The sequence below is a fragment of the Egretta garzetta genome, unplaced genomic scaffold, assembly GCF_000687185.1.
Source record: "Egretta garzetta isolate BGI_Z169 unplaced genomic scaffold, ASM68718v1 scaffold41, whole genome shotgun sequence".
NCBI classification, from domain to species: domain Eukaryota; kingdom Metazoa; phylum Chordata; class Aves; order Pelecaniformes; family Ardeidae; genus Egretta; species Egretta garzetta.
The window spans coordinates 2,254,346-2,268,119 of record NW_009258755.1 but is presented as its reverse complement, the minus strand read 5'-3'; the positions used below and the strand labels follow the sequence as shown (position 1 = coordinate 2,268,119).

Here is a 13,774-nt window from a genome sequence, read left to right as displayed (position 1 = left end):
CAGTACCCCCAAGTCCCTCTCGGCAGGGCTGCTCTTGATCCTTTCTTCTCCCAGACTGTATTGATACTGGGGATTAAATGCTGAAAGCCTCCAAAAAAAAAAAAAAAGCAGAACTGTTGTGCAGTGTAAAGAGCTGTTAGTTATAGAAAGTCATAAGTTAGATGCAGTATTCAAAGCTGCTATTAAACTGTCTTAGTATCGCTTTCAGAGACAGAACAGGGGCAAAACTCTCTTTAGGAGATCTCTGTTGTGCATGTGGAGTGTAGGCAGCGCTCGTAAAAGAATGTGAGTACGTGGTGAAGAATTTTCTGCATGACATTATTGTTACTCTTGTTGTTTATACCACATGTTTTGGTCTTTTTTTTCCTAGGTTCTGCTGTTTGGCAGCTGATTGCATCGTTCTTGAAACTCCCAATATCGGGGACCCATTGCATCGTAGGTGCTACAATTGGATTTTCTCTGGTGGCAATTGGCACACAGGGAGTCCAGTGGATGCAGCTTGTCAAGATTGGTAAGTGCTATTTCCTATTAAGCATGAGGATATGTGAAATAGCATGCACTGCCTGCAAAAAACATTCCCAGAAATCTGCTTTGTGCAGATAGCACTCCCTCCTTAAATTATTTTCCACCCCAGTCCTGTCATTCAGAAGATGCACTGATGCCGTGTTCATTAAGGGCTGCAGTGCGTCAGGGGTGAGACGCAGGCTGCACTTCCCCAGCGGTAAACTGAGGAGACATTGTCCCTCAGAGACTTGCTTCAAGGTGACATTCCTCCTCTTCTAATTCTTTTCATGGCAGCTCATACCACCTCCTTCTTGCTCTCAGCAACACTAGCCATCATGTGAATGCCCACAGTCATGTTTCTCCACCCACCAGCTTCAGGGAGGCGAGAGCTGGGCATATAGCACATGTTTAACTCACAGCCTCCCACTGCCAGGATCAGCACAGCCAAGCAGGGGTGTGAAGGAGTTTTCATTATTGTTTTGGAAGCCTTGTAACCCGAGTCACAGCCTAAACCCTGTATTAAAAGGTTTTGATGCTGAAGGCACAAGAAATACAATTGAGCTTTAGAGAAGTTGGAGCAATGCATATTTTTAAAATTCTGTTGAAAGTAGAGAGTTTGCGATGACAGCAGAATCAGTCTGTTAACCATGCCGCAAACAATAAATCACCCTGGATCAGATTTCCAGAGTGCTGCCCTAATCCAGTTTTATTGAAATCAGTGGGAGTTTTGCCACCTACTTCAGTTAAATCAGTCCTGGACACTTGCAAATCTGGTCTGCAAAAAATGTACGCGCATTATTCATTACAGTTGATGCTTATATGGCATTTTGGAAATTAAGACTTTTACCCTGTGAGCAGCATGGCATTCTGCTAGATGCAGTTGCTTTCCACTTGCTTGCAACATTCATAGTCATGGTGATTAGGAAATGACAGGGCTTTCTTGGTCCACTCTGCATCAAACGACCGGAAACTTTCCTGATGAATTTGATTGCTGAACTTGCAAAATTAGCAGGGAGTACTTTGGCTGATGTTTCTAATACTGCCTAGCATTACTTCGACTTTCATGAGTGTCAGTGGACATTGAGTTGCACGAACTGTAAGTAAACATACGCAACATTCATTCCAGTTGTACAAGAACTGTTTTAAATTTATTGCTCATTAACTACTTACTTAACCGTTATGCAAGAATACTCTTTATTTCGTGTTTCATTCTTTCTTTTCTTCAACACAGTTGCCTCTTGGTTTATTTCCCCACTGTTATCTGGCTTGATGTCTGGAGTCCTCTTTGTGCTGATTAGATTCTTCATTTTAAACAAGGTAAAGAAATTTCACTATTATAATGAGTCCTTGGTATGAAGGCTGTGTTCTAGCCTCCCATTTGAGTGCTGGCATTTCCAGAGTTGAAAGTTTGTGGCTTGCTTTTTGGACAGGAGACCAGTCTTTTTTTTTTTTTTATAACCATTGGAACTGTACTTGCTCTTAGCACTTCTGAAAGCTCAGAGTAAGTAATTTGACAAGTATTTGAGGCTTAGAAGGTGCTACGTGATAATTAATATTGCATATTCTGTTTGATTAAAGGATGGAACATTGAGATTGCTTCTGTATTAGTACCAACTTGTTGGCATTGACTTAGCCTCACGATAGCTGTTCTGACTGTTACTTGAACAGAACAGTCCTCCCTTGGAGATACTCTAATTGGTATTTCATAGTTGTGAAATTTTAAGCTTTGGTTTTCTAGCACATCAGACATTAGAAGATGGGCATTTGCATATTTCCTAGATTCTCAAGAAACCTGACTCGATGGGTTTTAGTGACCTCAGTCAAAAGTGGCAGCTTTGAGGTAACATAAGTCCATATATCTCCAGTGCGGAAGACGATTTGCCTGCCACCCAGCATGAACTGGAAACCAGAACACTTTTATCTGCTCTTTCCATTTCTCTCACACCATTCAACGTGCTAAAATGGGGGAGTGCAGCACATGACAATGACCTAAAATAAGGGACTGCTAATAATATTAGCAGTTATACAGGGAACTTAAATAGATGAGGGATTAATTCTTTTGCTATATATAACACCACCTGTAATCTCAGCTTCATCATTCTTTATTTCTGATGTAAATAAATGTCAGCGATAAAAGCAGATGATAGATTTGTTTGGACTCAGCTTTGAATTTAAAATTACTCAAGTTGCATAAAGGACAAGGAAAAGTTCCTCTATTGCATTCAAAACCTAACAACTTCAGAAATTAGTCATCAAAATCACATGAACTCTGGTATAACAAAGCCACATATTTAAGCATTCAAGAGGCAGAAAAAGTTCAAGCTAAGGAAATTGTCTTCTGACTGCCATCTGTGCCATTCACAAAGTAGGAAAATCTGTAGCGCTTCTGGCATAAGCAGGTAGCGACTTGCGTTGTGTGTGTGCATAAAAAAAAGTGCAGCTTTTTAGCTTGTGAGTCTGTGGCCTGGTGTAAGGGTTCATGCCCTTGTTGGGGGTGTCTGTGAATAGCAGCTGGCCCTGCGGATACAGCCCGTGCTGCATCACGTTTCGGGACTGGGGCATAGCGCGGGGCAGCCGCAGCCTCCTCTCAGCTCCCTTTTATAGCTCATGGCAGCAAGAAACAAAACCACATTAGCTAGCCGTCAGCTTCGCCAGGCTCTTTGCAAACATGCGGAGCCCCTCCAAAGGCCAAAGCAGTCTCCTCACAAAGGCTTTTCCTGTGGCTTGCACGGCGTGTTTCCGCTGTGCTGTCAGCTGAGCCTTTCCTTGTGAGCGCCGAGGGCACGAGACCACGGCGGGCAGCCGGCACGGCGGCGTGCTAAGCATTGCACGCTCGTTTTATGTGTGTTACCTGTTTAATGTGGCCAGGCACTTAATATTTCAGAGACTTCTGTTAGCTGGTGGAAAGTGCCAGGCTGTCTCCATCGAAACCAAGAGGTTTAGGAATAAGATTTTGCAATGGACACGTTACACAGATGCTTGCAGCCCCCCCCCAAAATATCAAAGCCCTGTCCTGCTTGGTACCCTTCAGTTGCGCCCAGTGAAAGGGACTCCTCACCTTGGAGACAAGATAGCTAAGAAAACACTCGCAGAAGGAAACCTGCCCCCAGGTCACCCAGCAGGTCTGCAGCTGACCTGAAAGTACAACCCATCTCCCTGGTTCCCATTAACAGTCTCAAAGCTTCCCCAGAATGCCAGTGCTTGCCAGGATCAGCGTTGTGGATTCGGGTGTAACCAGACAGGTCACCATCCTTTCCTCACCATCACCCAAAAAGCTCCACCTGCCTGGCACTGACTCGGGAGCACGTGTTTTCCTCATGGCAGTTCACACTGACATTAATCTGGTGGAAAATCGAGCTAATGTTTCCTTTTATCCCCCTATTTCTATGCAGGAAGACCCTGTGCCCAACGGTCTCCGCGCACTTCCAGTGTTTTATGCTGCTACCATCGCTATTAACGTGTTTTCCATCATGTACACGGGGGCACCAGGTGAGTGAGGTGTCCGTGGCAGGAGGCGTGGGAGGGAGGCTTCCCGCCACGTACGGTGATGCTCGGCCAGCGTGTAGCTGTTGACACCGCACGGTTGCCTCCTGCGTTAGGAGGTAACGAGGGCCAGAGTAAATCATACACCTGCCCATGTGCTTCTGTTTGTGCACGTGTTTTTGTGACACCCTCCTGATTGCTCTGGTAAGTGGGGAAGAGCACAGCTACAAAGAAAATCCCTCTTTAGACGAAGGGGGAATATTGAGCTGCCAGCTTCGGCTTCGTAAATCTGAGCATGTGTTGAGCTCTCAGAGGTATTGCAGATGCATGCATCAAGGAGGGAAAGTTCAGAGCGGGTGGTAGGAGCAGGTAGGCTGTTTGCACTCAGTCTAACGCTATAGCTCCACTGAAATCAGCAGAGTCATTGTTCCAGCAGACCTAGCACAGAGCCTATTAATTAAATTTACTTCTTTATTTCCCTTCAATGATAAGAAGCCCCAAGCCTGTTTCTGCATTTAATGCATCTTCTTTCTTGGGTGCTGTGTTTTTGTTGCAACTCAGTAGAAGGAAACGATACATGTCATTTTCAGGACTTTATTTACACTTTTGCATATTTGTATATTTTATGTGCATTTGTACATTTGTGTTTATTTATATTTGTGTTTACATTTGAGCTTATATTTTTATATTTATGTTTGTATGTTTATAGTCACACATTTTATGTTTATATATTTGCATTTATATGTTTATATGCAGCTTTATGGAAGCAGTGTACATTTAAACACGCACTTGTAGCAAAAGAGTTTAGAAAAAAGATTCAGTGCTCTCAGCTGCTTTATTGAAGCTTACTCTGGTCATTAAATGTTATCTTTAGATTAGATTACTGCCCCAGAGCCATGAACAAACAGGCAATTGAAGAGAGACTCCTGAACATGCCCCTGAATTAAGAAAGCAGGTGTAGAAAGTGACCTTTTTTGAATAGAAATTTGTTTTCTCTGAAACCTGACGCACTAGATGTACTAGATAAATGCAGTTGGTAGACTCTACTTCATAGCATAGCATTACTGAAATTAATAAAAAGCTTGAGAAGTTCCCACCTTGAGGGTAACATAACTCAACTATCCTTTTTCTTGAGTCTAATTGGCTACGTATCCAAAATATTTCACAGTAAATCAGCTGTATAACCAACATTTCCTCATTAGTTGTACTGCAGAAGTAGGTCAGGCACTCTGCAGTGACTCATTAAGCAAAATAAATGAAATAAGAATCTTAATGTCCCTTCTGTTTCAGCTTAGCAGTCTCTAAAGTGTATGAATAAAAAGGTGGGATTCCATTTTTTTTTTTATCCTCAGGAAATACATATTTACTCTCCAAGGCTTCTGTCCTGGCAACATTTACTTACAATGATGAATTAATCATGTAGGTTTCAAGATAGGCATGCATATATGGGTTTGGAAGATCAGAGTCCAAGCTCTTTCTTCATTAAGGGTCTGATCATTTAATTGAACAAGCGCAAGGAGCTGTGTCGGGGGGATACTTACAGGAACACGAGTTATTGACATGACTGTGCGTTGCAGGACTGAAACCTCAGCTCTCAAGTGCTAAGTTAAGCTATTATCATAAGCAGATAATGGCTTAGATTAAGCTAAGCATCAGGCTTTATTGACCAGAGCAAAGGGCAGGTAAATACTTACTCTAATGGGCAACATGGTTTAACATGCATTACTGTATGAAATCACTGCAAACTTGTTTTAGCAGCCCTGATGGGGGAGTTTTGCCCCTGATTTCTTTGGAAATAAGGTCATGGTGGGATAACAGAGAATTGGAGACTAAACCTGCAAATGTTTGCCTGTCAACAAGACCTTTAAAGGCTGCATTAACTGATAGATATGTTAAAAATGACCGGCTCATTCATGTTGGTTTTGAATACATTGTGAACACAGGCTTTTCTGCAACAGACTGCTCTTCTACTGCCTGAGATAATTAAGTCATGTTAATTTACGGTTTGCTTAGGTTTTATTTCTCTGTCTTCACAGTACTGGGACTGGTACTGCCAATGTGGGCCATTGCTCTAATATCAGTTGGTGTATCCTTAATATTTGCCATCTTAGTCTGGATTTTTGTGTGCCCCTGGATGAAGAGAAAAATAGAAAGTAAGTAGTTGCTTGGTGAAATGCGAGTGATGTAAAACCATGGAAAATTTCATTTCAGAGCTGGAAGTGCCCTTGAGAGGTCGCCTAATCCAGTCCCCACCCACAGGCACGATGTGCTTAAACTATTCCTCATGTATTTGTGTAACCTGCTCTTAAAAACCTGCAGTGGTAGAAATTCAAAACCTGGTTAGGCAATCCATTGCAGTGCTCACTTCTTCTAGAGTCTAGCAGAAACAGGAAAATAAATCCTGGAATATAATCCGTTTTATATTTTATTAAGGAAATGTCAAAGAGGAAAAATCTGCCAGAATTATTATCTTGAAGTGACTTTTTAAACTTTGCAGTAAGTTGGGCTTATCACAGCTTTTAGCTTTACAGTGTTTTTCTTGTTTGCTTTGCTACTCTCAACAAATGCAGTGTTTAAAACACAGAAAAGTTTCAGATTTCATTAATAAATGAGCAGGTTGGTGTTTTACTTCAGTTACCGACTTCAGCAAATTTTGTAGGAAGAAACAAAGATGCTCTAGAATTTTCTCAGATTAATTTAGTAAAGGTAAGTGTTAAAAATAAATAAAGAATGTGTGTGAAACGGAGCCAGGTTATTGTATCCACGTTGATCTATGCCGTTGATGCAAACAGTGGAAACATAAGCAGCAAGACAGATAAGTTGGGTTTAAAATTACAGTACTGTTATTTCTTTAGGCCGGTTAAAGAAAGATGCTGCACTGTCAAGGATATCAGATGAAAGCCTTGATAAAGTTCAAGATGAAGAAACACCAGTCTTTAAAGAGCTTCCTGGTGCCAAAACATCTGATGAGAGCACGATTCCCCTTACTGGCTCAGTAACAGAAGCTGCCGGGGCATCAGATACTATTGCAAATGGAAACCACCCGCGTGTGCCGTATGGTAAGAAACTAAGACAACACAGAGGGTTTATCTTCCCCCTGTTTCGATAGGGTTTCTTAAATGCAAGTAGGTCCCTGCTGTAAATGGTAAGTTAGTGTTTAGGATCACAGAATCACAGAATGGCAAGGGCTAGAAGGGACCTCGGGAGATCCAGCTCTAACCTGTCTTCAGCACTTGTTGGGAAGGATGCTCATTTACCAGTGACATTTTCTAGAGAGATCTTAAACCAATCATGTTTTGTTTGGCTGTATTTCGATTTTAGAAACAGCTGAAAACAAAAATGATTTTCCTTTTTGCTTTACTTTGTATCCTTAATGGTGTTTCCGTCCTTTTAAGCAGTAGAAAAGTACAGGGAACACAAATTGCTGATGTATGAAGGTTAAATTCAGCATAAAGATGATTAGCATACTACCACAGGAGATGAAAAGATTTGGGCTTTAGTTGACAAACATATGACCGTTTGGAGCCTGTCCACTAGAAAAATCTCATGCATTGTTTTCTGAACGTATATTTATAAGAAGTAGGCTTGTGTGCATAAAGTTCTTTTTGTTCTCCCATGTAGTAGGATTGCACCCCTCCCGCTTAGTGGTCTGCTGACTTTGGTATCACTTTGCTAACGTCTGCAGTGCCCTGTAATTTGGTTAATAAATGCCTAATATATTCAACTGATTCTTACAAAATCAAGTAAGTCGTGATGTGAAGCCCTTTGAGTGTGTGCTTCCAGTTTAAAAATAGCTAAAACCAATTCTGAATGTTGCACAGTGGAAATCCGGGAAGTCAGCAAATGAAAAAGATAGTTGCTTCAGAAATACTGCCTTAGCTGTGACATGTGCCCTGCAGCATATGCTGATGTTAAATGTATGCAGTGGGAATAACTGTCATCATGTTCATAGAAATAAGATATGCAAAATGTTGGAATAGCTGAGGAAATATTTCTGCAGAACATGAACTTTTTTTCTTTCTTTTTTTTTTTTTAATTATTTTTAAAAGTTATGGAAATGTCTCTTAAACAGAAGTACTTCGGAAAGGTGACCTCAAAGTCAGCATGAAATTACAGTAAACCACCTTTCCTGAAATCCTTATTACGCCTATTCAACATAGACAAAACCTCAGAAAAAGTAGAGCTTATTTTACAAGAAAGGAATTTTATAGAAATTACTTTTTCAGAGAACCTGAGGATTTAACCTTCAAGTATCACCTTTGAATAGCTGATCCCAAGTGATTTGCTGCAGGTCATACAGCATGTCTGGGGGAGACCCAACGCTGGCACAAAGCTCTTTTTGCACAGAAGATGAGAGAGTTTATTTTGCAGTGAACTGAATCTTGGCTTATTCACTGTATGTATTGCAAATTGATCTTCTTTGTCCTGTGCTCTCGGATCGCTGCCCTCCTATTGTCTGGGGAAGCGGGAGGGAGGGAGGGGGCTTCTGTATTACATTTCGTAGAAATAAAAACTTTAAATATCTGCCTTTTTAGGAAGGGCGTTTTCGATGACGCACACCTCAGTGAAATCTCCTGTTTCCAATGGCACCTTCAGCTTCGATGGCCAGATGAGGAGCGATGGCCACGTTTATCACACTGTGCACAAGGACTCAGGTTTATACAAAGACTTGCTCCACAAAATACACCTGGACAGGGCCACTGATGAGAGGCCCGCTCAAGAAAACAACTACAAACTGTTACGACGCAATAACAGTTATACTTGTTACACAGCTGCTATTTGTGGCATGCCCGTGCATTCCTCTTTTAAGGCAGCGGACACATCAACTCCAGAGGACAGTGAGAAGTTAGTGGGCGACACTGTTTCCTACTCCAAGAAGCGAGTTCGCTATGACAGCTACTCCAGCTATTGCAACGCAGTGGCCGAGGCAGAGATCGAGGCGGAGGAAGGTGGGGTGGAAATGAAGCTGGCCTCAGAACTCGCAGATCCAAACCGGCCCCCAGTTGATCCCGTGGAAGAGGATAAGGAAGAGAAAGACACGTCTCAGGTCCATCTACTTTTCCATTTCCTCCAGATCTTAACGGCCTGCTTTGGATCCTTTGCCCATGGAGGTAATGATGTCAGGTAAGAGGATGAGATCTCATAAACCAGCAATTTTACAGTTTAAGTGCTTGGAGCAAGGTTCGCCAGTTTGGCCAGTCGGAAAGCGTATTCATTTAGGCAGATGATCATCAGGCTTGTGATGCTGGTGTCCCTGGTGCTTTCCAGGAGTTGGGCTGCTCAGTCTATGGTTTATTTTCTTCTCAACGTTAACATCTTTTTTTATTCACTGTGAAATAATTATGCAGTAATTAGTTTAATTCAGGTTTAATTTTGGCAAGCTTTGGAGGCGCTGAGACTGCCCCTGGCATGCCAGCCACTGTAAAAGCAAACAGGACAGTCCCACCCCCGCAGAGTTCGCAGCCTATTTTAACAACAAGATCAGAGACCATCAGCAAATGAGAGGTTTGGACTATCTTTGTCATTAGATGAATTTCAACTCTTGTCACATTGCGAAAAGAGGTATGTGTGAAGAATGTCTTCATTTTGATTGCTGCAGCCTTTACAGACTTCCCTTTGCTGAATCTTTTGCTTGGAGTTTTCTAGGGGTCTAGGACCGCGTGAGTCAGTGTACCACTAAATAGACCAGAAAATCTAACAAGCCCTAACAAGTTCATAAACTGCACATACAACTTCTCCAGCCACCACAGTTCTCTTACCAAAATAAAGGGAGCTGCCCCCAAGGAGCCCTGGGCACGTTCCCATGCCCCATGCAGAGAGGGGGCATGGGCTGTTGCTCATCTCCTAGCACTCATTTAAGAAGCTTCCCATCTCCCAGCGTAGTTCTGGTAGGCAGTACTCCCCAGTACTGGGGAATTTTATCCAGAGCCGCTGTCACTGTTGAGTTGCTACTTGAGTTTGGAAGAGGCCAGTGAGTTCATCCTTCAGTCATTTGGCTTAAGTGTCTCTGTCCTTAAATCCCGTAGCATTAACATCATTTCCCAGGAATAAAGGAAAAGGATCATCCTCCAGGAGCCTTTCTCTCATGTTCATATTGACTCAGACAGCTGACAAAATCTCGAAGTTGCTCTCAGAAATGTTTATCTGCACCCCTTTGCCCTCTGTTGTCTAGTTAGACCCCTGCAAAATAGCGTCTCTTCACTCACTCATTTGCCAACTTATTTCCCTTTGAAGGCTCGGCTCTGTTTTATTCCACAAAGTACAAGACTTTTGGCTGAAGGATGTAGGATATAGGCTTAGAATAGAGCATTTTATTCCTTCCTCGTCTGCACTCACATTGCTCATCTGCTTATAACATTGCTTCATCTGCAGGGCCCTATTGCACCTCGCCATCTCAGTGACATGTGGCTGAAGGGCGGTTTGGGTGGTTTTGCTCTGTCCCTGGGAACATTGCATATTTTTCCTTTAGGATTTGGCTGGACTGCCTCTTCCCTAGGCCTGGAGTAATCCACTTGGTATTTGGTAGGTGCTTTTCCCTCTATTGTGATAAAGTCTCCTGAGAAATCCACTCCGAAGCTGCTTGTCAAAGCAGTGTTCTTTATTTGGGTTGTAGTTTCCTGCCGGTGTCGGTTTCAGCATTTGCAGCAGGGCTTTGCAGTGTTCATAACTTTCATAGCCCTCCTTAGGCATCTGGGCAAACACTGTCCCGCTCAGCAAGTTATTGCTCCCCGCTCTTGTCAGCCACCCGATTTAACTCAAAGCTCATCTCAAAACCACTTACAAACATGTCTGTTCCCTCCCCATCCATCCAGCGTCCTGGGAATTCAGAATAGGGCTTTCTGAAGAGCCTTCTTGTCCTTGCTCTTGTGATTACTCCCTTTGTATCCAAAGGGATCTGGCTCTGGGAAGGAGTCCAGGGTCCCCTCATCCTCTGGACTGCAGGGCAGCGGTGCAACTTTCTTTCCTCTTGGACGGTCTCCATTGATCAGGATCCCTGCTCTGAGCACACTGGGCAAGAGCAAAGACCCGTGGAGGCTGGTGCCCATGCTCTGCAAGTGGCCAGCAGCGAGTGCCGAGGGGAATGTAGGAAAAAGGACAAACTCCACTGATGTTTCTTGTAATGTACCCTGGCAAATACCATTGCAGAAAGTTCACAGCCTACCACAGTAGATGCCCCTGCTCCCTTATTCCCTGTAGCTGATGTCTATACATACTCCTCAAGGACTCACGTGTTTATGCAAGCATCACTTGCCTTTTCTGTAAGAGGCAAGGGTGGTAGAGTTTTTTAGAAGTGATCTGTAAGGACGCAGTCAGTTCAGAAATCAAATGTGATGTTGGTAGGAGCTGGACAGGATGAAAGATGAGGTTTAGACTCTGTGCAGTATGCTTTTTTGTGTCTTACAGCCTCATTCCCCCAGAATTCTGCATTTGGACTGGCTTGTTGCCTTGGCGATATCCTTTCATATTTTTTAGTATTTTGCAGATCTTTTCTTCTGTCAGTGATCCTACAAATTTGCCAGCACACGCGTTTTTATTAAATGCTGTTTATTCCAAAATCTCTTCTTAAGCTGAATTCATGGAATTGCAAAACTAAAGAACAAGTTAGCTTCATTTTGTCAAAGTTGGTAGAAATGCAAGAGGGTGGTCATGGGTGTAGGACTGGATAGGAACCCATCCTTGCTGTTGTACTGAGTCCCAGCTAAGCAATAAAAATTAAAGACCCCCTTGTATCCAAAAAGGTTGAGTAGATAAAACACTCCAGGAATGCAGATATCTATCCTGTGGATTACCTAGCAGAGACATTTTGCCAGCCTCTGTCTAGTGAAGCAGAAGACTTCTTCTTACTGGGCTCTTGGCTCCTCCACGTCGTGTAAAGATCTGCAGAGCTCAAAAGGCAGTGTCCTGTTTTAAAAATAATGCAGTAGAACCTAGCTGGTAGCACGGCTTTCTGTTCATGTTTCTGTAAGAAAGCAAGCCTTGGTGATCCATCTTCCACTGAAGGCCGCTATCTTTTCATGTCCCTCCTTCATTCACTTTCCTTCTGCTCATTTTACGTGCTGCTGTCAAGCTCCTCTTCTGTTTTTTTCTCAGCCTTGGATCCTGTTGTTAAAATCCTATTTTCCTCTGCGTTTGGTTTTAAGCTCCTCACTCATATATTATAGGGCAGCACCTCCATTGTCCACATCTTTTTCTTTGGACTTGTCTTCTACATTTTCCTTCCCCATCCTGGAAGTCACTCTGCTCCCATGTTTTCTAGTTATTTTCCATTAGGCTGTTTGCTGGTATTCCTTGAAGGGACAGGAGCAGATAAGAGAAGCGAAGAGAGAAAAGTTGAAAACTAATATAAAAACTACAAACTGCAGGTAGTTAAACGGTTGACCTGTTATAGAGCATATTTAAGCATGAAGCATATGGCACAGACTGAACCACGATGCAACTCAGAAACACTTCATGGAGCAGAAGTGCCCCATATCATTTGGATAGCCCTTTAGTGGGCAAAAAATCATATGGAGATTGCCCTTGTTTCATTGTCCAGGCTTTTCCCCTGGACCTGGAAGAGTTAAATCAGTATTTTGCCTTTGACTGCAGAACTAACTCATAATAAGGGTAGCTAGACCCCAGCTTCTTCCAAGATGCTGCTTTTTAGCATCATAACGATACCAGCCATCTTTGCTGTAGGAGCTGATGTTTGTAGCAGTCAGAGCTCATGTTTAGGCTGACATCAGCAGGAGTCCTGGCCGGGGCAGTTGCGCGTTAAAAGAAACAAGGAGTCATGGTAACCCCTTATTTGGGTGACTGTTTTGTTCAGACCATCCCCTCCTGCCCCCCTGCTGCAGAGCTTATATGCACTGTGTCAAGGATGCTGGAGCCCTTCCAGGGCTGGGACTAACTGAGCTGGGCCGAGAGCCTTGTGACACCATCATGCACATGGGCTGAATGAAATCTAAAGAATTTAAAATCCCGACTAAATGTGTTGGGACAGAACCGCTGAAAAAAAAAAGTTGTTGTTGAACTTAATTAGTGGCACCAAGTGAGCAGGTCCCACTGGCTCAGCACCCGAGCACAAAGGGAGCATGTCACTGCAAGGGCAACGGGAGAACAAAAAGGGCAGGATGGAAAAAAAGACCTGGGCCAGGAGCATGACACAAGGCAAACTGCCAGCTTCCTAAATGCTTGTTCAGAGCCAGATTTCCAGAGAGGCCGGGAGGCTGGGCTTTGTTGGCCAGCAGGGATTATCTGCACCTATGGTTGAGTTGGACTGCTGGAGCTCAGTGCTGCAGCCACCACAGCCTACCTGTATAAACGCAGGTAGCAGGAGAGTTGCTGAAGCTGTAGGGTTTATGCTGTGTTTCACAGTCTGGAAGCATGTCTGAAGTAACTAGTTCCCAAAAACAAGGGCTGTTTTGGAAATGGCTGGAGAAGACTGCTAACCCCATAGCTATCTCCTGTCCTCAGCACAACCATGGCTGTGGCTGCTTTGCTACTGGGTTGGGAAGGAGAAAGCTATGAGCAAACGGTGCGTTGGCCCTGCAGCCCATCCACAGCAAACCGGAAGGTGCTTTTGTTGACTCAAGCAACCTTTGCAGCTTGTTATTCCTTGAAGTCTTGCAATCGAAGCAGGATGACCCATGGAAAGATGCTGTAGGCCCACGTGAGGTTTGCAGATAAAAATCTGCTGTTTATGCTGTGAAAAAAGCTTAAGTCTTGTGCTCCTACGCACCTGTCTGTGCATGTGTTTAGCCTTTTCTCATACAGATTCCTTCTCCTATAAATGGGTAACCTCTTC

The 13,774-nt window shown here is 43.3% G+C and overlaps 1 protein-coding gene across 4 annotated transcripts in view; it reads left to right on the top strand.

The window, feature by feature from the left end:
- Positions 1-13,774, top strand: part of SLC20A2 (solute carrier family 20 member 2) — a 33,967-nt gene that overhangs the window by 5,259 nt on the left and 14,934 nt on the right. For all 4 annotated transcript variants that reach the window (XR_004841233.1, XM_009649199.2, XM_035888941.1 and 1 more), the window contains exons 2-7: positions 371-511; positions 1,736-1,821; positions 3,897-3,993; positions 6,024-6,140; positions 6,843-7,046; positions 8,523-9,111. Coding sequence is in view for 3 of the 4 variants with exons in the window: in XM_009649199.2 (XP_009647494.1) it covers positions 371-511; positions 1,736-1,821; positions 3,897-3,993; positions 6,024-6,140; positions 6,843-7,046; positions 8,523-9,111 (1,234 nt within the window). In the remaining variant the exon portion in view is untranslated. The remainder of the gene's footprint in view (positions 1-370; positions 512-1,735; positions 1,822-3,896; positions 3,994-6,023; positions 6,141-6,842; positions 7,047-8,522; positions 9,112-13,774) is intronic.